Source organism: Setaria viridis, chromosome 7, assembly GCF_005286985.2.
Source record: "Setaria viridis chromosome 7, Setaria_viridis_v4.0, whole genome shotgun sequence".
Classification (NCBI taxonomy): Eukaryota; Viridiplantae; Streptophyta; class Magnoliopsida; order Poales; family Poaceae; genus Setaria; species Setaria viridis.
In genome coordinates this window covers 1586434-1598722 of record NC_048269.2, presented here as the reverse complement: position 1 = coordinate 1598722, position 12289 = coordinate 1586434, and the positions used below count along the sequence as shown (strand labels likewise).

Sequence of the window (12289 nt, the reverse complement as noted above, 5' to 3'; positions counted from 1 at the left end):
AACCCATTCACAGGCAGTAACAATGTTCAGTCACTTTCTCCTTATTGTCCTCGTGGCTGCCATCCTTCATGTGGCATATGCTACAGCAGCAACAACTTCGGTGAACTTGACAGCAGATGCGGCCGCGACGGCGTACGACATTCTAAAGAAGAACAACTTACCACGTGGCCTTCTCCCAAAGGGCGTGCAGTCATACAATCTCAACCTAGATGGTAAAATTGAGGTAACCCTCCCTGGCGAGTGCGACTTCCCCATCACCTTCGGTGGCCAAGATTTCAAGTTTCGTTTTGCAAGCACAGTCGGCGGCGTCATCCAAGCTGGATCAATCCATGAGGTGTATGGGGTGAGGGTGCAGATCAAGTTTGGGTGGCTTGGGATAAGACAAGTCGATCGTGCTGGTGACCAGCTGACGCTCCAGGTGCAGCAGTTCACGCAAAAATTTCCAACCAGCGCCTTTGCTGTGAGCCCATCCTGCAGCTAAGGGCTACGATCGATCTAATGCAGGAACGTACGGCAGACAGGAGTCACGCACGCGTAAACTGCGGTGACTTGTCATTCCGGGCATGTGTTGACTGCATTTCATTGCTCCTTAATTTTGGATGCCCTATTATAAACATATACTGCATATTCCTGAAGTGCCGTAATTTGATTGATTTTGTAATAAAAGCTGAATTTTATGTCTTGGACTGTGCACCAAAACTACATGTAAAAGATCAATTGCATTTTGATTACATGTGCTATTTCAATGGATATATATTTTTCGTAATTAAAACATTGCCTCATTTTAATATGGCATTTCCTCCGGCAAAAGAACAAAACTAGCTGTTTGCTAGAAATATCATTTGAATTTTACTGGACACTTGAAGTTCATGAGTTAGGCTATGAAGAAACAAGTTAGTTTGCCTGCCCGTGGTTTGTTCTGCCGATATGAGAACAAGCTTTTGATGAGTTCATGCCTACATCGCTAAGAGCTACTACTGCTAGTGCTTGGTGGCACCGTCGTCGTAGTGGGGTTGCATTATATACTTACAGAAATTCTATCCCGTTCCCCATGTTTTAGGTACCTTGTACTTGAACTTTTTTCCTCTTGTTATTCTTCCTTTCCAAGACATCTAAAACGTGATTTTCTTCCTAATTGCACAGTTAATTTTATTAGATTTGCACCTTCCATATATTAGAGATCGATATAGTAATTTTTAATTTGATTTTTAACTAGGCTTGGTATAAGCAAGACAATTATCTGCTGGAGTCCTACTTATTAGCACAGGAATTTAACCAGCAAGGAAACAAGACTTGAATGAGCAAGAACTTTGGTGTTAACACCCATGGAAGTAACCACCCCCGTGACGTTCACACATGGAAGTAACCACCCTTGTTCACAATAACTTGAAAATTATCAAACACATGTACTGGTTCAATCTAGCAGGACACTTTTTCATGTGATCGATCTATGAGTTGATATGATGTTGTTGGTGAACTAGAGTAGATCGAGTTCTTCTAGTCCAAAATTTTAACTCGTGGAGCTATAGTTTTTGGATGCTAATATAGCAGTGTCCTTGACTCCTTGTCAGTACCAGAACCTTACTGGACGCTTGAGGTTCATAAGTTTATGAAGAAACAAGTTTGCCTGCCCATGGTTTTGTCCTGCCGATATGAGAACAAGCTTTTGATCAGTTCATGCCTACATCGCTAGGAGCTACTACTGCTAGTTCTTGGTGGCACCGTCGTGGCAGTGGGGTAGCATTATACTGGAGATCTCTCCCCATGTTTAGGTACCTTGTACTTGTTATTCTTCGTTTCCTTTGGCCTTTTGTACCTGTGTCTTGCAAGCATCTAAGAGGGAGATAAAAGCTCATGTGTCTTCAAGATATCTAACACATGGTTTTTTGTTCCTAATTGCACAGTTAATTTTATTTGAATTACAGTTGCTCTATATTAGAGATATATTAATTTTTAATTTGATTTTTAACTAGCACATGAATTTGACTAATAAATAGTAATGGAAACAAGACCTGAGTGAACAAGGACTTTCGTGTACCCATGGAAGTAACCATCCCCTGTGATGTTCACAACCCATGAAAGTAACCACCCATGTCAACAATGCACGATCTTGAAAATTATCAAACATGGCTTTACCTAAAGAAGAATCTAATATTACAAAGATTTGTCCTGCATGTTAGATGGCGTTCGGAGGCATCACTGCTGTTTTCTGGCTCCTCGTCCTCACCCAAGTTTATGGCGGGGCTTCCCTTTCCTCTGGAACAGCAGACGGCATGGAACGCTGGGGATACGTGGAAGTCCGGCCAAGTAACCCACTGACACAGTGACACAATTGACTTACTTTTGATGTCATTTCTATAACTCGCCTCTCGTTCGCCGTTTTCCAGAAGCGCACATATTCTGGTGGTACATCCAGAGCCTGCAGCGGGTGTCATCGCCCATGAAACCATGGCCAACTATCCTCTGGCTTCAAGGCGGCCCAGTGTGTATTCCTGTATTCGACCTCTCACTGCAAATGCTAAGCCTGAAACTCGGCTGACCTTTCTTCTCCGGTACAAAGTTTTAGCGGTGTTTGGCAGCACTTCACTTCAGGAAAATTAGCTCCACTCCACCAACTCCAAAAAACTCGCAGCCAAACACGTCTAACTCCAACAACTCTAGCTCCAGAAAAAAGGTGGAGGTACGGGTCAGATCCAGATTTTTGGTGGGTACGGCGCTCCAAAAACTTCAGTTTCAAATCTTCTCATGGAGCTGTGGGGTAATTACCTACCATGCCACTGATTACACATGTACCGCTTCACGAAACATAACAAAACACGGCTGTTCTCCCATCGCCCCCTCCTCGAACTAGCACCGCCGCTTGTGGACAGCGAAAATGGCTGCGGGTGCCGCCTCCGTGCCCCATGAAGGGATACGAGGTAGACTACGCTAATGCAAAAAATAAAATTTTCTACAGCGTAAACCAGGAAAACTGCTGTATATGGATCACTGGATTACCACTAGATGCGCAAATGCGGAAGTTGATGAAGTGCGTCGGGGCAGTGTAGTCGATCACACGTCACCATATCCTCATTGGGCTTCTAGACCCGTAAGTGTGTGACACTATAGGTTCATATACGCATAGACAAGGAGCGGGTACTCCTACTCGGCCAATAGTTAGTAGCGGCCTCTAGAAAGACGTGCTAACTCCTATGCACACGCGGAGATCATGTCAGACGAACCATCACAACACCACATACATGTTATTCCCTTTGCCTCATGATATTTGGTCTAGCTTCAAGCCGACCTCTCTTTCTCGATCCTGTGAATCGAAATCCCTCTCTAGGTTAACTCTTAACCTCACGTAGCATGGTCATGCATTTCCGGATCCAATGACTCAAGGGGCCCAGAGATATCCCTCTCAAGTAGAGGGGGGCAAATTCCATCTTGACTGACCATGCCTCACAGCATGCTTCTTGACAAACCCGAAAGCTACCTTTATAACTACCTAGTTACAGTGTAGCGTTTGATAGCCCCTAAGTAAGTCGATCCACATCTTAGTACATGCGACAATCTCAGGTCTAAGGACAAAGCGTACACATTGTGTAAAGAGAGAACTATGTAACTCGCATTGGGTGAGCCCTAGCACATATCTCTACACGTGCCCACATTATTAATTTGACATCTTCATGTCCATGACTTGTGAAACATAGTCATCAACTAATACATGTGCTAGTCTAATATTCATATACGTTCTCACATGAACTCCGATTAGGGACAACTTTTAGAATAACCATACAAGTAAAGAGTTTCACACACAATTCACATAATTGCAAATCAATTCAAGTAGTCTTTAATGGATATTCAAAGAACACAATATAAATTATGGATACAATAGGATATCATCATCTTTATCATTGCCTCTAGGGCATACCTAAAATACCCCATGCCGCGCCGGGGCTGCAGGCGGCAGGTCCCAATCTCCAGCGAAAATGGTTGCAGCCGCTCTATCACGTACCACGCCACGACGACGCACTAGGACGGCTGCACCTATGTGCCAGGCCACTGCTCGGCAAGCTGCTCCCACTCCGTGTCCCCACGGTGGAGCCGCACCACCACCTTGTCGTGGAGGGGGACGAGGTGGCGGCGCTCGCCGCTAGGGCTCGCGCTCGCCTTGACGGGGAGCTCCTGCTAGGGAGGCCTCGCCCCGCCGCTCCCGCATGGGACAGCTTGGCTGGGGGGCCACACGCCACCGAATCTGGCCAGGGCAGCAGCTCGCCCCCTGGTGCCGAGCGCCGCCGCTCTCGACGAGGGGCAAAAGCTTGCCATGGCTCGTGCATGAGAGAGCTGGAGCTCGCCCCAACACCTTCAAGCAAGCATGCCTGGGTCGCTAGGATGCTACACCTGCACTGGATCTGAGGTAGAGGTGTGGGGGATGGAGTGGCGCGAGGTGGATGGAGAGAGAGGGAGTGGTGTGAGGTGAACTCTGACATTGAGGCAGACGAGTTCTATGAGGAGCTGATGCTTCCATCACCAGCACCGCCTATTCGTGCTGTGCATGCACCAAGCCATGTCGGTGTCATGTGTCCAGACGGCCGCCACCGCTAGGGCCGAGCTGTAATTCGGATGCACTCTCTTGGGCGCAAGCGCTGACGGAGCTAGAGTGCCGGACGTGCCCACTGGCGACAAGGGGTGGCGACTTGTGATGGAGGCGGTCGTGGCAAGCAAGGCGGTGCCCCGCACGGCTGCCATCAAGGAGGGGATGGCGCTGTACATGCCGCCACCGATGCTGTGTGGGGCCAGACAAGGAGGTGAAGCTTAGAGTCCGCCAGGCAAGCGCGAGCAGAGGAAGGGAAAGGGGAAAAGAGGAGAGACTGACATGTGGGACCATTCGCAACGGGTAAAATATACTATTCACAATAAGTCCTTAGGTTTCTGAAGCTATAACACCGCAACTAGCCAAACACATAGAACAACTCCATATTTTTGTGGAGTTGGTGAAGTGGAGCTGCAAAAGGATGGAGTTGGTGGAGTCGAGGTGTGCTTTTTGTAGTGGAATGTTGCCAAACACCCATTTAATAGCATCGTTTGTGTGTTCTTTTGAATCAGGGACAATCGGGTATAGGGCAGGGAAACTTCGCAGAGATTGGGCCTCTTGACGTCGACTTGAACCCACACAATTCGACGTGGTTGTAGAAGGCCGATCTCATTTTCGTGGTACGTCAAGGAGACCACCATTTCTTCCTCCTCCTATGGTTGCTATTCCTGAGCTGATGTATGTGTGACGATGATGCTTGGGCGGAGTTACAAGGTATGCTGGATGGGCCCCAGCATACCCTAGGCCCCAGCACCTTACTTACCTGGTATAGAGTACATCCGTCGCGCCTGCCACCTGCCTGGTTCCTCTTCTGCCCGTGACGATTCAGCTTGGCACCTGCCGCCTGGTTTGGTGGGTCCTTTTCTGCTTGACGCGGAAACCGACCCACAGCCCGCAGGCGCGCAGGAGCCAATCCGCTAGGAGGCAAGAGCCCACGACTGACGATTCCTCCCGTGATCCATCCCCCAGGACCCTGGTCCTATGCGGCTCTGCCATGGCACCTAGGCCCAGCAGATCGATTCGACGTGTCAGTCCAAGGACCTGTTTGTTTCAGCTTTTCTGAGTAGCGATTCTCTGGAAATCTAGCTACCCTGAAAAGCTACTGTCCACAAAATCTGCTAGTAGGAGAAGCAGAGTGTTTGGCAACCCGAGTTTTTTGTTAGGGACAAGAGAGCTTGACAGCAGGGTGGTGCTTGGCGGCCGACGGCACATGAGGTGGACGGGCCAGGAGGGGCCGACCGCGGGGCCACGCCACCACTAGCGGCATGCGCGGTGCTTCCTTTACACGGCTCCTCCAACGGCTACATCAAGGGACATCGCCTCGCCAACGCCACGGCCAGGAGGAGCCGACGGGTGGGGCGGGTGGTGGGGCGCGGAGGGCCCGGCAGCGGCGTGCTGACCAGCCGGGAGGGGTCGGCAGCGGGGCTGGCGACGGGGCGCGGAGGGGCCAGCGGCGGCGCGCTGACCGGCCGGGAGGAGCCGGCGGTGGGGCGGGTGGCGGGGCGCGGAGGGGCCGGCAGCGGCGCGCTGACCAGCCGGGAGGGGTCGGCAGCAGGGCTGGTGGCGGGGCGCGGAGGGGCCGGCAGCAGTGCGCTGACCGGCCGGGAGGGGTCGCCAGCGGGGCTAGCGGCGGGGCGCATAGGGGCCGGCAGCGGCGCGCTAACCCACCGGGAGGGGTCGGCAGTGGGGCTGGCGGCGGGGCGCGTAGGGGCCGGCGGCGGCGCACTGACCGGCCGGGAGGAGCTAATGGTGGGGAGCAGAGGGCCTGGTGGCGGGGCGCGAAGGGGCCAGCGGCGGCGCGCTAACCAGCCCGACAGTGCGGAGGATGAGTAGGAGGGTGCGGATTTGAGGGGGTGCTAGAATCGGTGGGATTTTCCCACAAGTGGCACCCTAGCCCGATTCTCACCTCACGTTATACTTCTGCTCGGGAGAAAATCTGATTGCTGTGGAATCGAATAAGAATCATGGCATTTGGGAGGGTTTGTTGGATTTTTTTTACTAGAATCCGCCTAGAATCGGAAACAAACAGGGCTCAACTCCAAGACTCCATGTCTTGACGACTCGACGATTCCTCTGCCGCAGCGCCACCATGACCCCTTCGCCCGCCAGACATTAGATCGCCACGGCTCCTCCCGTCCTACGCAGCAATGCCACCGGCCGCCGTACCAAGCCACCCAAGCCGGCCAGCACGTCTGCGCGACTGCGCGTGGGACTTTGTGCCATTGCGCGAAAACTTCTCATCATCCACAAGTAATATTGTAAGTTTCTTTAATGCTATATTTCAAACTATTTATATTGTGATTTGTTATTGTTTCTAGCTTAATCTTTGAATTTATCGAATTGTAAATGGTTTTATCGAATTGAATAAGATTTTTTTTCAGTATACCAAATCCTAGATCCGCCACTGTGATGATGGCGTGCGGCAGGAGAACCCAGTCGGTGTCGGATTCAGCTATGTGGACGACCTAAGCACGCTAGCGAAGACCAACTTGCAGGCGGCCAAGGACTTGGCTGAGCGCCTAAAGGAGCTCGCCAAGGAGATACCCACACTACAGAGTAGCCCTCTGTTCTTAGTCGGTGAGTCCTATGGCAGCAAGCTCGCTGCTAGGAGCAACTTCAAGGCAGCAAGCTCGTTGCTAGGAGCAACTTCAAGAGACTACTGATCTTACCCTCAATACCTTTTTTAAGTAAAAAAAGAGAAAAAACGAACTCCAACTGTCCACCTAAAACTCCCCCAAAAAATTAGCGACGCGAAAAAACACCCTCTCGCCCCACATATTTTCGCGACCGGCATTCTTCCCCAATCCCCCGAGCTCCGTTCTCGCGCTAGTTTTTTTGCCCTGCGCACGCACCGCTCGCATCGCCCCGGCCGCCGCCTGCTCACCCCGTGCCGGAATCGAGAGGCGATGGTAAACCAAGTCTACTCGTGCTCCGAGGACCGAAGAAACCGTCAGATTGGCGTTGGGGGAGAACTGTGATTTCCATCGAGTGAGATCCACCTGCATTTCGTCGTTGCCGCCGCCCTCGCGCTCTCCGGCAACCGGTGTTGGCCCTGCTATTGCGCGTGGTCTGCCGCCGCCTAGTGCTCTCGCTCTGCTCGCAGTCCCGCTCGTCGCTCATGTGAAGCTTGCCCACCCACTCGCCGTCGGTGCCTGCTGCTTGCCCCCTCGTTCGCTCAATGTCAGACCACAGCGTTCGAAGCTCCACCTGCGCATGGTCACTGGAGGTCGACCCAGATCTGGCCACTGGAGCTCCGCTCGCGCATGGTCGGCTCCGCCAGGATCTCCACATGCGTGTTGCAGCTCGTTCACCCATGTCCCTGCTGCCACCTGCTTGCACGCAGAATTATTGCAAGCTAGCTAATTGTGAACGAGCACGAATTGATTCTCGGATAGTTGAAATTGAATCCCAATTGCAAGAATCCATACCTGGTGGAGTGAATCAATAGCGATAGCAAGAATCAACACATGACTGCGGCTGGATTTAATGGATTTGCTTCCGCTCGCTGCCCCGGCCTCCCTGCGCCGAACGTCAAGCTCGTCGTGGCTGCCACGGGCCTATCCCCTGACCTTCTTGCGCCGCCCCTCAAGCTTGCCCAGCCTGCCGCTTGCCGTGATGGGTGAAATGGATGCGGGATGACGAGGGGAAACTGTTGGTGTGAGGAATTGAACAAGGACGGTTTGGATACGGCGGATTTGGCCGGCGGCGAGCTCTGCTCGAAGGAGCGATGTAGCTCTGTTCTGGAGGCAGAGGGGAGCTTTGTTCTGGAGGTAGGCACAGTTACGATGACGTGGCAAATATTGGGGAGTAATTTTTAGCGTTCTGTTATGGCCTCGTATGTGTTTGGGGGAAAAAATTTTAGCATAGCTCCCAATACCTTATTTTGGGGAAGAATTTTTAGGGAACTCTTTGAGTTGCTGTAAGACCGGCGTCTTGGTTGCAAGGGCCATCCGTGCTGGCACTCTCGAGCTCACGCTTGGAGGTTAGTAAACACTGATTCTCATTGCTCATTGGATCATTCCTCTACCTGGACATTACGATTCGATCTGAATTAATCTATTTTCTTCCCCGGCTGGCCTTTTTCCACAGGTGTTGTGCTCGGTGATAGCTGGATATCGCCGGATGATTATGCGGTGAGGAAATAAGTTCTTGAAAACTTTCGATCCATCACATGAATTTTGATAATTATGACGAAATCGTTTTCTTGATGCCTGCAGCTGTCGTATCCCTGGCTTCTGGAGGGCGTCTCCAGGCTGGATGACAACGCCGTGGGCAAGGGCATCATGTAAGCTATTGCCGGCAGCCTAATCGATCGATCTACTAATGATGTTAACTGAAACTGGGCTTATCTCAGGATGGCTGTGAAGGTGAAGCAGCAGATGGCGGCGGGGCAGTTCGTGGCAGCTTATACCACGTGGGTTAATTTGCTCGATATGATCGACTCCAGGAGCGGCAACGTTGTAAGTGTCGATCACGATCAGTGGCCACTAAGTCTTAGCAACATGTTCCTATTACAACTAAACTCTGCACAACTGCAGAAAAGAGCAGGGTGGCTTGGCACACACTAATGAAGGCTCCCTTAATGACTTTGGCAGAATATGGAGAACTTCGTGCTTGATACCACCGTGAGCTCGGTGTTATCAGATTCAGCCGCACGACCATTGTTGTCACCAGGCAACAGCCAGGCGGCTAACAATGGTTCCAACACGGTCGGCGACACTGTAAACGGGTTCCTCAAGCAAAAGTTTAAGATAATCCCCAAAGATTTCATGTGAGTGGTTCTCCTCTTACATGCCACAATCTTAGATGAAAACATTGTACATTGATCAATATCTTTGTCTCCCTGTTCAATTCGTTGTCTGATCAACTCTGTCTCTGTGCAGCTGGCAAGAAGTGTCTCTGCAGGTCTTTGACGCTCTGGCCAACGACTTCATGAAGCCAGCGATCAATGAGGCAAGAAAACAAATTATTGACTCTACTTGATTTGGTGAATTTTGAGTTTCATACTGGGGATGAATCTGCTGCAGGTTGATGAGCTGCTGTCCTATGGAGTGAACGTGACGGTGTACAACGGACAGGTGAGGGGCAAAGACATTATTCAACGATTCCTCAAGATTTTTTACTTGGACATTTTTTAGAGAATGTTATGGTTCATAGATACCTGACAAATTCCATCTCTTCAACTCTTATATAGCATATACTCACACTGCTAACTACTCACATTTTTCTTTCTTTTGAAGTACGATGTGATCTGCTCAACACTCGGCGCGGAAGCATGGGTGAAGAGACTCAACTGAGGCTTCATCTTCACATTTATGCTTCTTCAATGCATAATTCAGCCACATAATTCTCACTTGACCTGCATTTCAGGTGGGATGGTCTGCATAACATCTTGAGCCTGCCGAGGAAGCCTCTGCATTACTGCCACCCTTACTATCTCACTAACGGCTTTGTCCGATCATACAAGAACCTGCTTTTCTATTGGATCCTCGGAGCTGGACACAAGGTCTGTCTCCCTATTTACATGACAATATCTGAAGCCAAAGCTGAAGACCTTGTGCCATTTGTTCTTCAGCTTCCTGTGGACAAGCCTTCTACTGCACCGTACATGATCAGCAGCATAGTGTAGTCTCCAGCCAATTAAGTTGGTTAGGCAAATTAGTATCCATTATTTGTGTCCACTATTAGTATCATGATAGTACACTTCATATATATCCTTGAATTCTATCCACATGAGTTTGTCGCCTTTGCCGAAAAAATCAATAGGTTTAACCCGAAGAGCGAACATGAGCCTATCGTTGGCAGGCTGCTCCATGTACTATTGATGGAATTCGTACATCTTCGTGGAGAGCTTCCGTACTAATTCAGACCTTACTAGAAGCTTGCCTACCTTAAAGGGCCACTTAGGTACAATTGGCTCTAGACCTAGCGGTTCAGCTTGCCCTAGAACTTCAGCAAGCGACATACCTCTATCTTGCATAAATCCAATAAATTGGATTTGTTGTTCTAAGGGCATTGCTACTATAGTTTGAGCGTCTTTATCTGCTTGGTTCCCGAGCTAGCGGACAGTACGACTGGAAGACGATGCTCCTCGATATTTTTACTTCTGATTAGACTTAACTAACGAACACTCATAGTTCGATAGTACAGTCCTCTTTACTTCTTTTGGCATGCAAATAAAAACTTTTAATTTCTCTAGATCTACTGGCTTTGGCTCAATCTCCTTTGCTTTCCTTTGTTCAGCGCATGCTTTGAAGAACTCCTTCACCGTTGCTTGCGATAACTCCCGCAATTCCTCAGTAATCATATCAGTTGGTAGCTTGTGAATGGGTTCGGAGTTCTTTGTTTTCTTAACAGGTTGTTTTGCCTTTGGCTACCTTGGCTTGGAAGGCGGTGGTCGCGGCTTCTTGAGAGGTGCTGCAGGTTCCTTGCTCGCTGCGGATCTTAGTCCCGGTGATGGTGATAGGGGAGGGTGTCGTCGCTCGCACCACCAGGATTCGATGGAGATAGAGACGGTGATCGAGTAGGATGCGACGGTCCCAATGGTGATGACAGTCCTACAGGTGGATGTGCTAGAGATGATGGTCTTGGGTTTTGAGGAGATGGTCGCTACGGGTGATCTACGGGGAGCAATGATGCCTCCTTGGTGGAGATGATGATGTTGTGTTTGCACCATAGAATGATCCCACGAAGTGCATCTCCTAGTGTCCTTTCCCCGTCACCTCCCGGGAGGTCAAGCTCTAGGCCTTCATATTAACTATCACAAATCTGCTCTAGGCCAACGCTGGAGTAGCCAAGTCGAATCTCCATGCCATGGCTTGTCTGCCCTAGCATGATTGGTAAAGCACTCCCGTACACCACCTGTACATATAGGAGAAATAAAGAAGTTATTAAACTCCTGAGGTGTGGATCAACTGAGAATGTTGCATAATTTATATATATGTATAACTTAATCATGATGTTGCTGAATGGTCTATGCAGCTCACATGAGGTGTGCTGAGTGATGTCATCCACAGTGTACTATTGGTTGTCCACGGGTAATCTTGGCATGTGCTCATCGGGGGATCCCTATGGAAGCACAACTGCTTCGGTGTTGAGAAGGGCTGACAAAGTTGGGATCTGGCAGTGCTCCAGATTGGGCCATCTCAGTAACTACCAAGGCCACTCGACGATTAATTTCTTCCTGCATTCTTACTTCTTGTGAATGCACTTTGGCTTCTAACATGTGTCGCCAGCTCTCCTCTTGTTATTCCTTTCTTCGCTTGCGGCTTCTGTATGAGTTGATGTCCCTATGGAAAGCGAACCTGCATGGAGTGACCTCGTAGCCTCGGTAACGTCCTGTGTGTTCAAGATTCCCGAGCGCCAAAGTGAGCTCATCATTCTCTCTATCAACATTCAACTTCCCCGCTTTAGCATCCTCAATGTTTTGGATAAGCCTTTCAGCCTTCTGACATATTGTTTCAATAAACATATGTGTCCCATCCTTTTGGCTCAAGTTGCCTCCATGAGCGTAATACCAATTTTTTGATCGATCGGGCTAGGAAATTGTTGCTGGTACGATACCTCGATCGAATAGGTCTTGTTCCATCTTTTTCCATTTGGGAATTGCACTCATGTAACCACCTCGTCCTAGATGATGATGGTAATCCTTCTTGCTAGCATTGGCAACATTGACGCGAACCTTATTTGCACTATCTTTGCTCATCTTGTATT

At 49.7% G+C, this 12289-nt stretch overlaps 1 protein-coding gene and 1 pseudogene across 1 annotated transcript; both read left to right on the top strand.

Moving 5' to 3' along the window:
• Window positions 1-22: 22 nt before the first annotated feature.
• LOC117863660 (uncharacterized) lies at window positions 23-481 on the top strand. Its single transcript, XM_034747469.1, has one exon. It carries the CDS (start codon window positions 23-25, stop codon window positions 479-481), a length of 459 nt encoding a protein of 152 aa, XP_034603360.1.
• A 1699-nt stretch (window positions 482-2180) lies between these two features.
• LOC117863657 (serine carboxypeptidase-like 51) lies at window positions 2181-10248 on the top strand (annotated as a pseudogene).
• Window positions 10249-12289: the final 2041 nt, after the last annotated feature.

What these genes read in the sequence shown, in the direction of transcription:
- LOC117863660 (XM_034747469.1), top strand. Translation starts at nt 23, where the DNA reads ATGTTCAGTCACTTTCTCCTTATTGTCCTCGTGGCTGCCATCCTTCAT.